This window comes from Amphiprion ocellaris, chromosome 17 (assembly GCF_022539595.1).
Source record: "Amphiprion ocellaris isolate individual 3 ecotype Okinawa chromosome 17, ASM2253959v1, whole genome shotgun sequence".
Classification (NCBI taxonomy): Eukaryota; Metazoa; Chordata; class Actinopteri; family Pomacentridae; genus Amphiprion; species Amphiprion ocellaris.
Window position 1 is genome coordinate 7,656,876 of NC_072782.1, and position 14,986 is coordinate 7,671,861.

A 14,986-nucleotide genomic window follows, 5' to 3' on the forward strand; every position below is an offset into this window, starting at 1 on the left:
AACTACTATTTGTCATTTTTTGGTGGCCTGGGAGAGATCATAATTGTTGAAGCTCATTGGATGCTAAACTATGATGGAAAAAGTTCCTGCAGTGGAAAACCACCTATTACTTGTGTCCACAATTGGTTTCCAATTCAGACATGAATGGCTTAATTGCATCAGTGTTACAATGTCCTACTGCATTGCGCAGAATAGTTTGACAGTGTTTGACCAGATTCATGGGTCAGCTGGTGTGCTTGAGCTGCACTGAATGGAGAGAAATGGGCAGAGAAAGAGGCAGGCTTCACTGATCATCAGCAGAGTTATATGTAAGGCATTTTAAGATGGAAAAAGATCACTTTCATGCTTCTAAAATGCAAAATATGTCATTTTAATACATGGAAATGAATTTTTAGGTATTCAAACAATGACCTTGAGCCGGACTTTGAGTGGTTGCAAGTGGATTTTAGGTGGCTGGTGGACTGTAGGAGGCGGTTGCCATGGATATTCCAGTTGGTTGCTAGGGAGTGTTGCATGGTTACCGAAGTGTATTTGCCCTTCGCAGTAGTAGTCGAGGTAGTATCTGTATCTGTGGAGCTAGTGATAGCATTAGTAGTAGCATAGTGTGACGCAATATACTGAGATATTTTCAGCCCCACGGAGAGAGAAATTTAAATGCTTATCGCCCCCCAGCTGTCGCATGATGTAATGACAGGAATTATCACGAAAAGGCAAAAAATATGTATTTTTTCTTCATTATTACTGCAAAACACAAATATTAGGAGAGGGACTGCCAATCAACTACTGAATTTTGGTAGCTGATAGGCTGTAAGAGGTGGTTGCTATGAATATTTCAGCTGGTTGCTAGGGAGTATCACGTGGTTACCAAGGTTTATTTTGCACTTGCAAAAGTATTAGAGGTAGTAGAGGTAGTATCAGTGTAGCTAGTGATAGCAGTCTCACTGCGAGGCGTAGCGTGATACGATACTTTCAGCACCATGGAGAGAGAAATTTAAAAATCACCCCCCAGCTGCCACAGGAAATAATGACAGGAATTATGTTAAAAAAGCAAAAAATTGCTTGACTGTTACTTCAAAAGGCAAAAATTGGTCAGAAACAGACACAGGGGAGTTATATTTCGTATGGGGTAAGTTATTTGTAATAAAATAAACATTCTGATACTTTTAAAAAACACTTTTATTGATAAAATATATAATGGATGCTCTCTCTCTAGATATGCACATATATGTATGCATCTTTACATAAAAATTCAAAAAAGAGAATTTGGTGACTATGCATCTAAGCAAATGTGCATTGTTGATTCAAGTTTTTCCCCCCGAACAAACACTGGTTTTTATCCTCTACTAGTGGCCATTATTTTTATCATAGTATTAATGATGTCATTTTTTTAAAAGATCTGATCCGGTGTGAGATGACTTCAGCTGGTTGAGATGTGCCTGTAGTATTGTGGTGTCTCTTTAAAGGAAGGGGGAGTGTAGAAGAGGGACAGAGGAAAGAGATGAATAGAAGGCACCAGAACCACCTACCATGACCAAGTGCGCTGTAAATGTAGGACAGAAATTCGAGTGGAATACAAACGGATCATCCGGCGACAGATTCGAAGGAAAACCATGTTCGGATGTGCCTTATCTGATCCAAATCTTTTCAAACATGGCACCACACGCGATCATAGGAACACAGGGAAACTATTTTTCCTCCCAAATCTCTCCTGCATTCTGAAACGGAAAAGAAGAGTGGCAGTAAATTGCATCCCTGTGGTATCTTTCTCCGATTATCAATGGTAGGCATTGCATAATTCACCCTTATCCACCGGAGCCATTTGGTTCCTCCTCTTTGGGAAAGAGGGGGACGCCAGAAAAAAAAAAAAAAAAAAAAGACGACTTCATCCAGTGGTTCTCGGTGGTGCCTGCAATTGTTTGGCAATGCCCTTTTCTCTCTTAGGAAGGACTTGCAGACAGTAGCGGGGGAACCAGCGGGGGAAGGATGCATTTAACGCTGGATGTGTGCTGCATGCAGGGAGATTCGGCAGTAACAGCAGCTCTAGCAGAAACAGCGAGTGCGGAGGGCCTGGGAAGCACCCAGCCCCACTATCTCCTCCTTTTCCTCCCCCCCTGCAGGACCATGCTTGCGTGAGGGATGAGGCTGTGCACAGGGACACCAGGCCAGAGCTGCGGCCTACTTCTCACAAGAGCCGGTCTCTCGACTGCAAGATCTGTGAACACATTGCCACCATCAAATCAGCATCTTTGGTAACGCAGCTCCCCATCTATCTCTCTCTCCCCCTCTCTCTCTCTCCCCAGCCGTTTGCATAAAAAGACGTGTGCGCGTGGGTTATTAGTGTGTGTGCGTGCGTGTGCGCGTACTTGGCGGCGCGGGGATGAGGAGGGAGGGAGGGAAGGAAGGAAGGATGGAGGGAGGGAGGGAAGGGGTGTCTGTGTTCTCAGCTGTACATCTGTAGTCATGGCAACCAGATCCTGTTAATGGATGTCATTTTTTCCATCCCCAGCTTCCTCGTCTCTGCCTCTGCTTTTATGTGTCTGCGTTGCATTTGTATGTATTCCATGTAAATCTCTGCCGCCTGCCGTCTCTCACCAGCGGTTTGGTTTTTGTCATGGATCGTAAAAGGTGCATGTCCACGTCGTAGCCGATAGTTGTGTCAGATTGTTGTCCTGTGTGATCCTGGCTCCAGTGGCGGCATCACGTAGGAATGCTACTTATTCATCAGGAATGTGGCTGGAGTGGATTGATGTGTAGTAATCTGAGCTTAGTTTGCAGATTTTCCGTTTACCACCGTACAGTATGAAGTTGCTCCTTTGTGCCTGCTCAGTTTCTTTCTTCCTCCTGTCCAGGGCATCAGGTAGATCCAGGAGCATGAGCAGGACTTTGAGCTGCGGGAGCAGATGTCTGGGTATAAGCGCATGCGGCGACAGCACCAGAAGCAGCTGATCGCCCTGGAGAACAGGCTAAAGGCCGAGATGGATGAGCATAGGCTCCGGTTGCAGAAGGAATTAGAGACACATGCGAACAACACTTACATTGAGCTGGAAAGACTGGCCAAACGCCATGCTGCTCAAACAGACAAAGAGGTACAGCAGGTGTTAGTTGTGAATGAGTAGCAATCTGAAGTGTGAGTTGATTCTCGTCAAGCCAAACTTGAATACAAGGTGATAATTTGATTATTTTGATGTGTTTTCACAGATGAAGTCAGTTGCAGCAGAAGAGAGGCGGATCCAGCAACAGATTGTTGCTCAGCAAAAGAAAGAGCTGACTTCTTTCTTAGATAACCAGAAAAAGGAATACAGGCTTTGCAAAGAGAAGATCAAGGATGTAATGATGAAGTTCTACATTGTATCTTGAAACATCTGTGAGAATGTCTTCACATCGTCATGCAAACTTGTGTTCTGGTCCTGTTGTAGGAGATGAATGAGGACCCTTGTACACCCAAGGAGGAAAAACAGGAGCGTCTGTCGAGGCACAAAGAAACAATGCAGCGCTCTCAGGCTGAGGAGGAAGCTCATCTTCTGGCCCAGCAGAGACTGGTCTATGATCGGAGCTGTAGGGCCCTGAAACGCCGGAGTCTGGTCAGGAGGCATGAGTTTGAACAGGAGCAACTAAGAGAGGTAGTGTGATTTCCTCACATTATAATGTATAAATAACCACGACTATGAGGGACTTTATTGCGTAGTTTCAGAAGGTTCAGGAGACAAGAACATTTTGTCACACATTGTGGATGTGATGACTAAATCAGGTTACAAAAAACCCTTATAATAACATTTTTTTAATTAAAATGTCAGGCTACAACTAACAGTTTGATTATGAATGATCTGTTGTATAGGTTCATTAAATCACTTCTACAAGATACCAGCGATAAAGAGATATTTTCAACTTTTACCAACTTTTCTGAAACAAAAATAACCAACAAATCTTCACCTTATAATGAAGATTTGTGGTTTTTAATAAATGCAAGCCTTCTTTACAACAATGCAAAGGGTTTCAACAGGATGGTTTCCCAGCGAAGCCCTGCAATTATACCCTAACTCCTTTAATGTAAAGCTGTGTGTCATCTGCATGTGTGTATAACAGAAATGCCACACTTACTCATATATTTCAGCAAAAATAAGCCTGTAAAGTTGTATAGAAAAGCAAGTAACACCAGAAAGTAACCACAAAGACCAAATGCTATCATTTCTTATTAGATTATATGCAATGCAGCAACATTTGAACTATCAAAAGTCAGTCAACCAGCCTTACAATTTTCTTAACAAGGAACTGAACAAGAAGAGGACCCAGAAGGAGATGGAACACGCCCTGATGATCCGGCAGGACGAATCCACCCAGGACATGGAGCGCCGTCAACTCCAGATGCTCCAGAAGCTTCGTGTTGAACTCATCCGGCTACAGCACCAGACTGAGCTCGAAAACCAGGAGGAGTACAACGGCCGGCGGCAGAGAGAACTGCACAGGAAACACAGTCTGGAGCAGCGGCAGCAGCCCAGAAACCTCAAGGTGCTGAAAACTTTCCCTTTCTCACTTTATTCTATGTGATTATTTAGTGACCTGATATCTAGTAAACCTTATTTCAAGACGTTTTTAAAGTTTGTTTAGAAAATGGAAATGGAGTGTTTAATGATGAGATCATGAAATGATGATTTTAAATTAAAGATCTACAGCTGCTGTACTTCTCTTCCTATGTTTGATTTGACATGAATGAGTCTATTAGTCTTTTTCTTAACTGACTAGTGGAATCTTGCAGAAAAACACTAATTATGTTGCCATGAGAACTGCGTCCTGCAAAATATGTTTACCCCTTCCCTTCTTTTATCGTATAATACAGCAGGGAAAGCTGTGTATGGCAACTGAAATGTTCATGGGCTTTGCAAAAAACTGAATTAGTTAATTATGCCACTCTGTCAAAGGATTTACTGTGAACTGAAAAGGGTCAATGTAGGACTCAGCAAAACTGTCAGTTTTTAGTCCACAACTCAGATCAGTCAGTTGGATTGTGCGACGTCTTGAAAGAGTCAAAACTAACTCTTTAGTTAAATGTTGAAATTAATTTTGTATCAATGTGTTTAAGGCAAATTTAGCTAGAAACCTGGCTTAGGTTAGATTAGTTTGCTTTATCTCTGAGTGTAACACAAAACTGACACTAACACTTCTTATTTAACCCCCTGCAGACGCTGGAGATGCAGATCAAGAAACAGTTCCAGGACACTTGCAAGGTGCAGAACAAGCAGTACAAAGCTCTTAGGAACCACCAACTGGAGGTTTCCCCCAAAGGTGACCACAAAACCCTCCTGAAGGGCCTGAAAGAGGAGCAGACACGCAAGCTGGCTGTTTTGGCCGAACAGTACGAACAGAGCATCAACGAGATGATGGCTTCACAAGCGGTACGATGACTGTCAAGCATCTTGTCATGAATATCAAAAAGTAGGCCTCATTCATCAATCATAGGTTTATTTGGACAACACAGTTCCTCTTATATTGAATGTGCATCAGCCACCAAATTTCATTACACATTTGAAGGTCCAGAGCACTTTTTACCACCACTTTGTGAATTTTTAACTACATTTTTTTTGTCCTGTAGGTTGATAAATATGGCTAGTAACATTAACACATATAATGCTTGTGACTAACTCTACTTTCCTTGTTATCTAGATGCGACTAGAAGCTGAGCAGGAAACAGAGTGCCAAGCTCTGAAGCAGCAGCTGAAGCAAGAGATGGAGCTTCTGGACGCCTACCAGAGAAAAACCAAGTCACAGATGGAGACCCAACATGAGCGAGAGCAGCAGAAACTTGAGCAGAAGGTCTCCATACGGAGAGCACACCTTGAACAGAAGGTAGGTTTGAGATCAAAGCTGCTCTAAAATAGTTGAAATAAATGCAGCATGATACCATACTTTATAAAAATGACCTCATACAGGTAGACAGCATCCAGAAGGACAGATTATATGCTGACAACATTGTTAGAGCTACAGTTCTGTTGGTTGATGTTACCACAGATAGATTCAGATGCTTCCATCCTGGCGATGCATTCCAGCTGACTGGTAGAATTTAGAGTTGGGTAGGCATTCAGGGAAACACCAGAGGCTACTGGTTGACTGGGATGCTTGCTTAATTGAGGGTGGACTCGTCTTGGTGACCTATTGGTTAAGCTCATGTGTCCCATAGAGTAAGTAAAATGACTGCACTGTGTAGAAAACTGGGACTTAACTTCCTAATAGTCGGAGGCCCCACTGACCCCAATGCTGATGTATAAATATATATATATATATATATATTTATACACTACCAGTCAAACGTTTGGACACACCTTCCTATTCAGTGACTCTTATTTTATACATTGTAGATTTATACTGAAACATCAAAACTTTAAAAGAACACACATGGAATTATGTTGTAAACAAAAAAAGTGTAGAAAATAATACAAATAAATAAAAAGCATTGAATGAGAAGTTGTGTCCAAACTTTTGACTGATTGTGTGTGTGTGTATATATATATATGATGATCATATGTATATATATATATATATATATATATATATATATATATATATATATATATATATATATATATGATGATCATAGTAGTTTTTAATGACATATTTTTACTAATGCTAGCAATGTCAGCTATAAACTGAAACATCTCAGCTACAATTGTTGGATTGTGGTGAAATTGTTTGCAGAATGTTACACAAACAAGAATTTTACTTTTTTTGCTTTCATGTATTGTCATCTATATTAAATTTTTATTCATTTATCATTATTTTATCATATAGTTTTATTGTCTAATTGATTTTCTAATTTTTGAATTTAATTTTATTGTTCACTTTATTCTCTTTTACCCATTTATTTATTTACTAATTTATTTTATTTATTTACATCTACTACTGTTATTATTATTTAAAGCCTTGTGCTTATTGTTTTGCTCTCTATTTTCTTTTATTCCACTTGTAGCCTTCCTTACTTGGATGCTTTTTTCTTTCTATTCAGTGTTTTTGTACTAATTATTTTCAAACATTTTCTTACCATATTTGGACTGATCAGCCTGCTGTTGTTCAGTGTTTCTCCTGTGTATCCTTCTTTTTACTCCGCCAAGGAACGGTGGAGTTATGTGACGATTGGCGTACGTTTGTCTGTGAATCTGTCTGTCTGTCTGTCCGTGTGAAACTTTAGTCAAAAACAGACTAACGGATATGGATGAAATTTTCAGGGGAAGTCAGAAATGACACAAGGACCACCTCATTAAATTTTCACAGTGATGCGGCTTATAGTCTAGATCCACGGCTTTGTTAAGGATTTCCCATTGCGAGATATAGCAGCCGGCACGGCGTTGATGTCACCATGACAACAAGTAAACACTTGTGTCAGTTACCTGCTGACGATCACATAATTGCGATCCTACTACAAATTGACTGTGATTTACCAGATGGAAATCATACAAGGAACAAATGATTAAACTGTGAGGTGTTTCTGAGTCCCATCAGTTCCTGCCGCCTGCTACATATTTAGGTCACGTGATGTAGCAAACCCCAACCAGACAATGGTGAAGCTCCGGATGTTTCACAAAGCCTGTATTTATGTTCAGCCGTCAGCCTTATTTTGAACATAAATTGACCTTTCTGTCCTTCACTCCTTTCTTCAGGAAACACTGTAAGAGCTTGTCCTCACTGCAGTTAGTTGCTTCTAAGTTTAGACACATCCTTTACTAGACAGCAGCAGCGTGGAACCCTTTTCTTTCATCTTTTCATGAATTTTCGGACTTTTCGGGGTCTTCGTCATGTCAAGACTCCGCTTCTTAGATAAACACTTCCTGTGCCGCTGGAATGGTGACAAAATAAAAGCCCATATCATTAAAAACGTGCCTTCAAAATAAAAGCATGGAGGGAACGGTTATTTTAACAGTAGCAAAGCAAAGGCTTGCCAAAAGTGATGAACTTATCAACAGACCTTTATAAGAGCAATTTACACGCAATTTGGTATCCATACACAACATGCACATGCATAACACATGCCTGTGCTCAGCATAAGGTTATTTTTTCTTAAAGATTTCATCCGTTGGAAATGATACGTCAACTGAGCAGCCTTGGCAGAGTAAGAAGCTACTTACATACAATTTGTTATTTTCCATATAAAATTTGATATATTGGTAAAAAAGAAAACTCTGTCATGATTATTTCAACTTAATAAAAAGAACACAATCAAAACAGTTTTAGAATAAGCTCATTTTATTATTGTTTAGCTAATTAGAAGGTGGTTGCTATTAAATTGGGACGGTTATTTAGTTGACATTTTATTGATATCCAGTCATTTTTTCTTTATAAGTGATTGTTTCCATAATAAATAATTGGAATTCCATGGACTTCAAAAGTCCCTCAGCTATATATTGACTCACCTGATGATTTGAGATGTAATAACCAACCACCATGACCAATATCAATGTTAAATTCAATGAAAATATGACCACTTTTTGGAACATCTTACTATTAAAGAGTTGGAGTTACTGATGAAGGTGCAAAGTGTCCATACAACAAACTAACCATCATTACATACTTTGGTTCCAGATTGAAGAGGAACTGGCCGCACTTCAGAAGGAACGTACCGAAAGGATCAAGCACTTGCTGGAACGTCAGGACAGAGAAAGTAATGCTTTTGACACAGAAAGTAGAAGCCTCGGCTTTGGAAGCCTGGGATCTCTGGACTTCCCCAAAGAAGACAACAGATGAAAGTGGATTTATCTTTAGAGGACAACATATCCGTGCCCTTTTCACGTCCACTTGACCGATTGTCACGTCCACAGTGACCAAACTGGATAACTTTCTCTACTCCTTTTCTTCTCTCTTAGATATTGCATCTTTGAATTGAGGTGTTATGTGCAATGAGAGCTTCTTTTGTGAAACTTGAAGGGGGAAAGTAAAACAAAAGAATCTACAGCAACAAACAACATGTCAGTAAAAATCCAACCTAGTCAGTGTAACTTCAAAACCTATGTGTTCAAAGTAAGAAGACTCTTTCCTCCATGCCATTTCCTCCTTTTGGTATGAATTGAATAAATCAGGAAATTTTAGTAAAATGGGCACTTTGATATGTTTAAGTAGAAACCCATCATGTTCATATGATGCTTAATGTGTGTGTTACATGGAGGGACATTGTGGAATGTGAGCTGCGGACTCCCCCGTGGTGTTAAGCTGCTTTGTCTTTTGATTTATTTTTTTAATCAGTTTTATTTGATTTCATTTATTTTTATTTTAATCTCTGAATGTGAATATTACTGTATGGGGTCACTGGATAGTCAGAGTTTATTCATTTTTTAAGTTTTTCTTTTAAAATCATTCCATCATACTTCCATATTGTGCTTATGCATACAGTATACTGTGGTCCCTCACTTCTTCTAGGCAACAGTTCTTATCTTTTCTTTAATATATAGAATCAATTGGCATTAGCTTGATCAACCCGTTTTTATCTTATCACAATTCAAGATCCCACTTGGTAAAACTGCTTATTATTGCATGCACTTTAAGGACAAATTCAGGTTGTGAAGTGAAGCATGAATCTGTCAGAGATTTTAGCTGTTTGTAAATAAAAGTGGTCATAGCGTTTTTTTGTTTTAAGCCTATGGATACTGGACATAAGCGCCATATTTGATATGATAATTTCACAAATGCCTTTATTTAAGTTGTGCCTGAAGCAGATTTTAGTTACATGTTTGTTATATCTATATTTTACTTACTGAAGGCCGGCACCATTATGTTTTTGGGTTCATCTAAACTTGTGTGAATCATTTAATGTTCACTAATCAAAGTTCTTGTAAAGGAAAATGGTGAGAATTGTGCTGTATAATTTTTGATATGAATATTTGTACATGAGAACATAGCTAGAATATACAGAGACACTGGTCTATTACTGATTACAGAGCTTAATGATAAAGATTTTTTGCTTCGTTTTCATTTTGTTTTATAATATAGAGAAATGGTCATACAATAGCTCAATATATTGCTAAGTCGAACCACTAGACTGTCAGATTGTATAAATGCTGGTGAATGGAACCACAGACTTCTTATAATATCTTTTGCAGATCAGCGGTCCTACAAAAGCAAACATACCAACACGTGGGTCCAGATTGCATTTGAGTAATTAGTGTCTAATGATAAGATTTACATATTTTTCGCCATGTTCATTATGGTCATTGAACAGGTTGCACAATTATTCCATTTGTACCGAATGGAACGATAATTGTTTGGTGCTTAATTTCTAATACCACCTTTAGCCTTGTAGTTTTTTGTCTTGGAGAGATGATTGATTTTTACAAAATGTGAGCATTTTGAAAACCCCCTCTGAGTCAAAACACTACTAAGTTTTTCTCATGACATATTTAGAGTGCCCCATGCAGTGAAACCCTCTAAAAAAATGAAGTATATGTATGAAAAAATAAATACTATTTTATCATGGGTCAGTTTTTGAAACACTGTTCAATGTGGTGGTCTTGAATGCAACCCTGTTGTTCTGTTTTAACAGGTATTTCTTCACCTGTATTCTCTTTTATTTTTTGTTCATTTCAGAGCCACAATTTGTATTAGTCATTTTCCTCACAGGGCTGAAAGGTGGAAGGCGTCCCCTGAATTCACAAAGTATTTTTAAACGGAGGAATACAATGACATTCAGTTTCGATGGCAATAGAACTTAAATGCTCTTGTTTACACGTTGACACCTAAATTCTGAATTTGTTACGTTCGACCAGAGTGTGTTCTGAAGTTGAGTGGCTCTGCTAGATTTTATCAGCCTTTTACATTTTCATGAACTTTCTGAAATTTGATGATGCAGTAAGGCCTTTTGTCTGGTCACATATAACTGAAGCCTTGTGGACAAATGGTTCCATATTTTAAAAAAAAAAAGTGCTGTTGGGGTGCTTGAATAAGATTGCCTGAGAGCTTCAGAACAATTATGAACCTTACAATTTGTGTGAATTTTACGTTAATAGAAAGATGTATTTAGTTAGAATAAAGGGGACTTTCCTAAAGAACTTTATTCACCATTTCCTGTGCAGTTCAAAGACAAAATAAAAGAGATTCTGTTGCAAAAAAGAATGGAGTCTCGATCAACATCCTGCATCTTATGACAGTGCATTTCTTATTGTATGTGGTTGCATTTCCCTGTAATGCTCTTCTAATGTGGTGTGGGACTTCTCACTTTTGCTTTTTTTTGGTGTGTGTGATATGACCATCGTGACCTACATTGTATCCTAATGATGTTTATCGCAACTTACTTTTGGCTACAAACAAAAAAAAAATGAAACCTGAAATGGGAAGCAGAGGTGAGAGGGAAGTTACACTGCAGAGGGTCCAGCTTTTTCAGCTTCCTCGCATTTCACTGCTTGATTTTGGTGCTTGTTGTGGTCTTTTTTTGGCATGTTTGAACTGTATATGTTGGCAGGAATCCGACTGAAGTTTCCTTGAACTGTCAACGTCTGTGGCAGCCGTTGCCCGCCTCACCACAACCCCTCTACTATCCCCTGGGGCAACTTGGAAAGCCCCGAGGACGGTAGAAGGGTGGTTTGCCTTTACCTGAAGTAGTGCTGACAGGATTGTGGTGAGGTGAGTTCCCCCTGGCTTTTCTCGTGTAGTTGGTGGTTTGACAGACAAAACGGCATCTAATGTGTGAATACCGTCTAAATCCGCTCATGTTGTGATGTTTCACTTTCAGTGTCGAGCTAACCTGTTGCTTCAGCACTCTCCTGTCCTGCAGTCTGACCTCTAATCAACCCTGTGATGCATCACAAAGTCTCTCCAGGCAGAAGTGACCTCTGTCCTAGAAGCATGTTGCGGTTGTGACGATGAGATTAGACAACGCATAAAAAACTCCCAGTTTGTATTAGTTCCATGTTCCTCATGTTCTGAGTCAGTTCAAATCCCTTTAGGATGCAACACCATAATGTTCGCCAGTGAAATCATCGCCTGATAATGTGAGCTATGCCTTAAACTTGTGATGTGATGACACTAACATATCGCCTGCTTGAGCTAAGCGGACCCACCCCTTTACGCACTTGTAAGAGTTTCTGATTGAGAAATGCATTTCCTCTGACCTTGCCAGCTTCCTGTGCGAATGCCCACATGAAAATTATGGTTGCTCAAAGACACGTGGTCTGAGGAAATGCTAGAAACAGTTACAGACACGAAATTCAGCAGAACTATTTACCAAAAATCAAGCGAACATAGATGTGTTGCAAATTCAAAATCTCCCTTTGTTTGGTAGACAGTGTGGTTTTCATGCATGTTTTTTCACTTACCTTTGAATTTGTTGATCCATTCAGAGGTAAACTATGAGTTAACCACTGCTGCATCTGGACACCAGATGATTAGATATGAGACTGTTGCCTTCATTTGAATTCAGGAAACTTGAAGGTGCATCATCAGTACGTAGGTTTGTGCACCATCTAGAGCTCACTTTTGCTTCCTCACAGACACTGACTAAGCTCTCACCTTCTCACCCACTATCTCTAGAGGGTGGCAGCCAGCCTGGTAGTAAATAGTGTCAAAGGGGAGGCTGACCTCAGTCCTTAAATTATCTTCATGCGTGTCTGACACTGTTCTGTTCCTCAAGCGATTTAAATAAACACCTTTATTTTCCATGCACAGCTAAAAGGAAGTGCTGTTAACAACACATGCACTAAAATGTATGTTAATACAGCGCATAATAATCGAGTGGACAATGCTCCTACATGCCTTCACTGTGGACAGACATGTCGGGACATTGTCCACTTGTTTCATATGGGAGAGAGAGAGAGAGAAAAAAATGCACACACGAATGAGAGGAGGAAATTCTGGGAAACTTGGTTGCCTCACAAAGAGCACGTCATTTCCTCCTATGACAAATGTGTGGTTTCAGTCTTTTTAAAAAGTTTTAGAGGAGTGTGATTATGACAAGTCCGCAGAATTTGCCTGATACCGAGAGGAGAATGAATGGTCATGTGAAGAGTATGAGTTTTCAACAGTTTATGGAATCTGCAACAAGTAAGTTGGATTGCATCTACTTTTTAAAATGAAAACATAGCATTAAACACTTTTGGACACTGAGGTTGACTTTTAGTTGTTGTGAAACTAACTGAAAGTTTCAGTTTCCTGCATGAAATTAGTTTTTGAACAGTTTGGGGAATCTACCTCAGATTTAAAGTAACTGACTGAGTGTTTGAAGGCATCTCAGCATACTGTAATTTTGGTAGAAGTAGTGATAAAAGTCTGAGAATACAGCTGTCTACAGGTGTTTTCTTTTTACTTGCTGAATGCTTTTTAGGTGAAGAATGTATTTTTATCTCTCTTGCTCTGCACTTGTGGTTTTAACGTGAAGTTCCCCTCGCCGATGGGATGTAGGATAACCATAACTGACCAGTTCCTTTCTCCTCAGCATTACTCTCTCTCCTGCTGATTATGGCTGTTGATTCAACAAAAACTGTGGCAGCAAGCAGAAACCAGCAGTGTGGGAATGCTCTGCTACAGACTTTGAAGCTCACCAGACTCGTACGAAAGGAATCTACCGACCTAATCAAAACATATGTGAGTACAGGCATAAAACTGCTTCATCTTACTTTGTGTTAAATCCTCATCTGCTTGCACAGCACTGCACCTTTTCACAATACACAGACAGTCCATGCTTGTCTTTAAGCTCTGTGGCTCGATTAGTGTCTTATGTGTTGTTCCTTTGTTTTTCTGTGCAGAAACTTTATCAAGGAGAAATGTCAGATCTCTTCTGCGAGGGGTCAGTGAACAACATCCCTGACCCCAGCATCTCTGGGCTGGATCCCTCCGAGAAGATAGTGAGCATCTACACCAATCTCCAAATGTTCATCCCACACTTCAAGCGGGTGTACGAGCAGCAGACAGACTTACAGCTACCAACGAGCCCTCTGCTGACTGAGCTCACCAATGTCAGTCTTCGCAGCAGGAACCTGGCTCTTCTCATAAAGACATTTTATCAGAGCCTCTTCCCAAACCTGCCTGTTCCGGAGCCGGCGGGAGGACCGACGACGCTACCTCCGCCTCAGAACGTCTTCCAGCAGAAGGTCTACGGCTGTGTGGTCCTGAAGACCTACAAGAAGTTTCTGTTAGATGTTTCCAAAGTACTGAACAATATAAAAGGTACAGTGTGCAGAAGGAGGATCCAGATGAATGCACTCTTTTTCTGAACATGAGACAGTCAGTTTCCAGCAGCATTTGGGCTGATAAAGACTTAAAAATTGAAGTGTGTATGAAGATGGCTGGTACATCAGTGTAATGGAGCCTATTTATGGTATTTAATATTTATTTTCTCGTGTGTTTCTGGTGAGAGGAATGCTGTTCAAAGAGTGTACAGATGTCTCCAAGCAAGTTATGTATATTTAATTTGTGTTATGTAAGGTTCTAAGTTGCAAACTTATTTGATGTACACAGAATTCTATAAAAATCTAATACTTTGCAGCTGTACTTCTTTGTCGCCTTTGGTTTCTTTGTGTGGTCAGTAATGTATGTCAGTGTCTGACAAGTAAACTCAGTTTAAATGCAAACATCTTTCTACAGTGATGTTCTTTTTTTTTGGTGAAAAGACACGAAAACACTAGCACTTGCCAAGCATCATGTGCTGTTTTCTGCAAACAATCAGTCCAGCAAGAGGGGTTAAAAGAAAATCAGGAAGCTGCTGAGACGCTGACTATGTGATATCAGCTCAGAATGACGCATGTGTTGGACACAAGGCTGCATCAGATAGGAAAGATTTCATGAAACTGGCGGGCTGTCTGGCCAGTCACAAGGTGTGGGTGTGTGTGGGTCAGATTACTGTATGTGGTAAAAGTTCGCACACTTGCATCTTTATATAGATGGAGATGCAAGTGTGTGTAGGGTGGAGTGGTGAAAACAAACATGCAAGCTAACAAAAAAAAGAAATCCTGCAGAATTACCCTTTTTTAAATCGAACATTATTAACATCTGTGTGCAAATTTGCCGTTGTCGCACATGTAGA

General features: G+C 39.9%; 2 protein-coding genes across 2 annotated transcripts; both read left to right on the plus strand.

Moving 5' to 3' along the window:
* Positions 1-1,463: 1,463 nt before the first annotated feature.
* Positions 1,464-11,114, plus strand: taok3b (TAO kinase 3b). Its single transcript, XM_035942771.2, has 9 exons — positions 1,464-1,780; positions 1,942-2,249; positions 2,850-3,086; positions 3,199-3,327; positions 3,417-3,620; positions 4,267-4,506; positions 5,178-5,390; positions 5,659-5,841; positions 8,566-11,114. Exons 3-9 carry the CDS (start codon positions 2,901-2,903, stop codon positions 8,725-8,727), a joined length of 1,317 nt encoding a protein of 438 aa, XP_035798664.1. The 5' UTR covers positions 1,464-1,780; positions 1,942-2,249; positions 2,850-2,900; the 3' UTR covers positions 8,728-11,114.
* Positions 11,115-12,711: 1,597 nt separating this feature from the next.
* On the plus strand, positions 12,712-14,454 carry m17 (IL-6 subfamily cytokine M17). Its single transcript, XM_023297933.3, has 3 exons — positions 12,712-13,008; positions 13,400-13,548; positions 13,710-14,454. The coding sequence occupies exons 1-3, from the start codon at positions 12,915-12,917 to the stop codon at positions 14,175-14,177; spliced, it is 711 nt and encodes a 236-aa protein (XP_023153701.2). The 5' UTR covers positions 12,712-12,914; the 3' UTR covers positions 14,178-14,454.
* Positions 14,455-14,986: the final 532 nt, after the last annotated feature.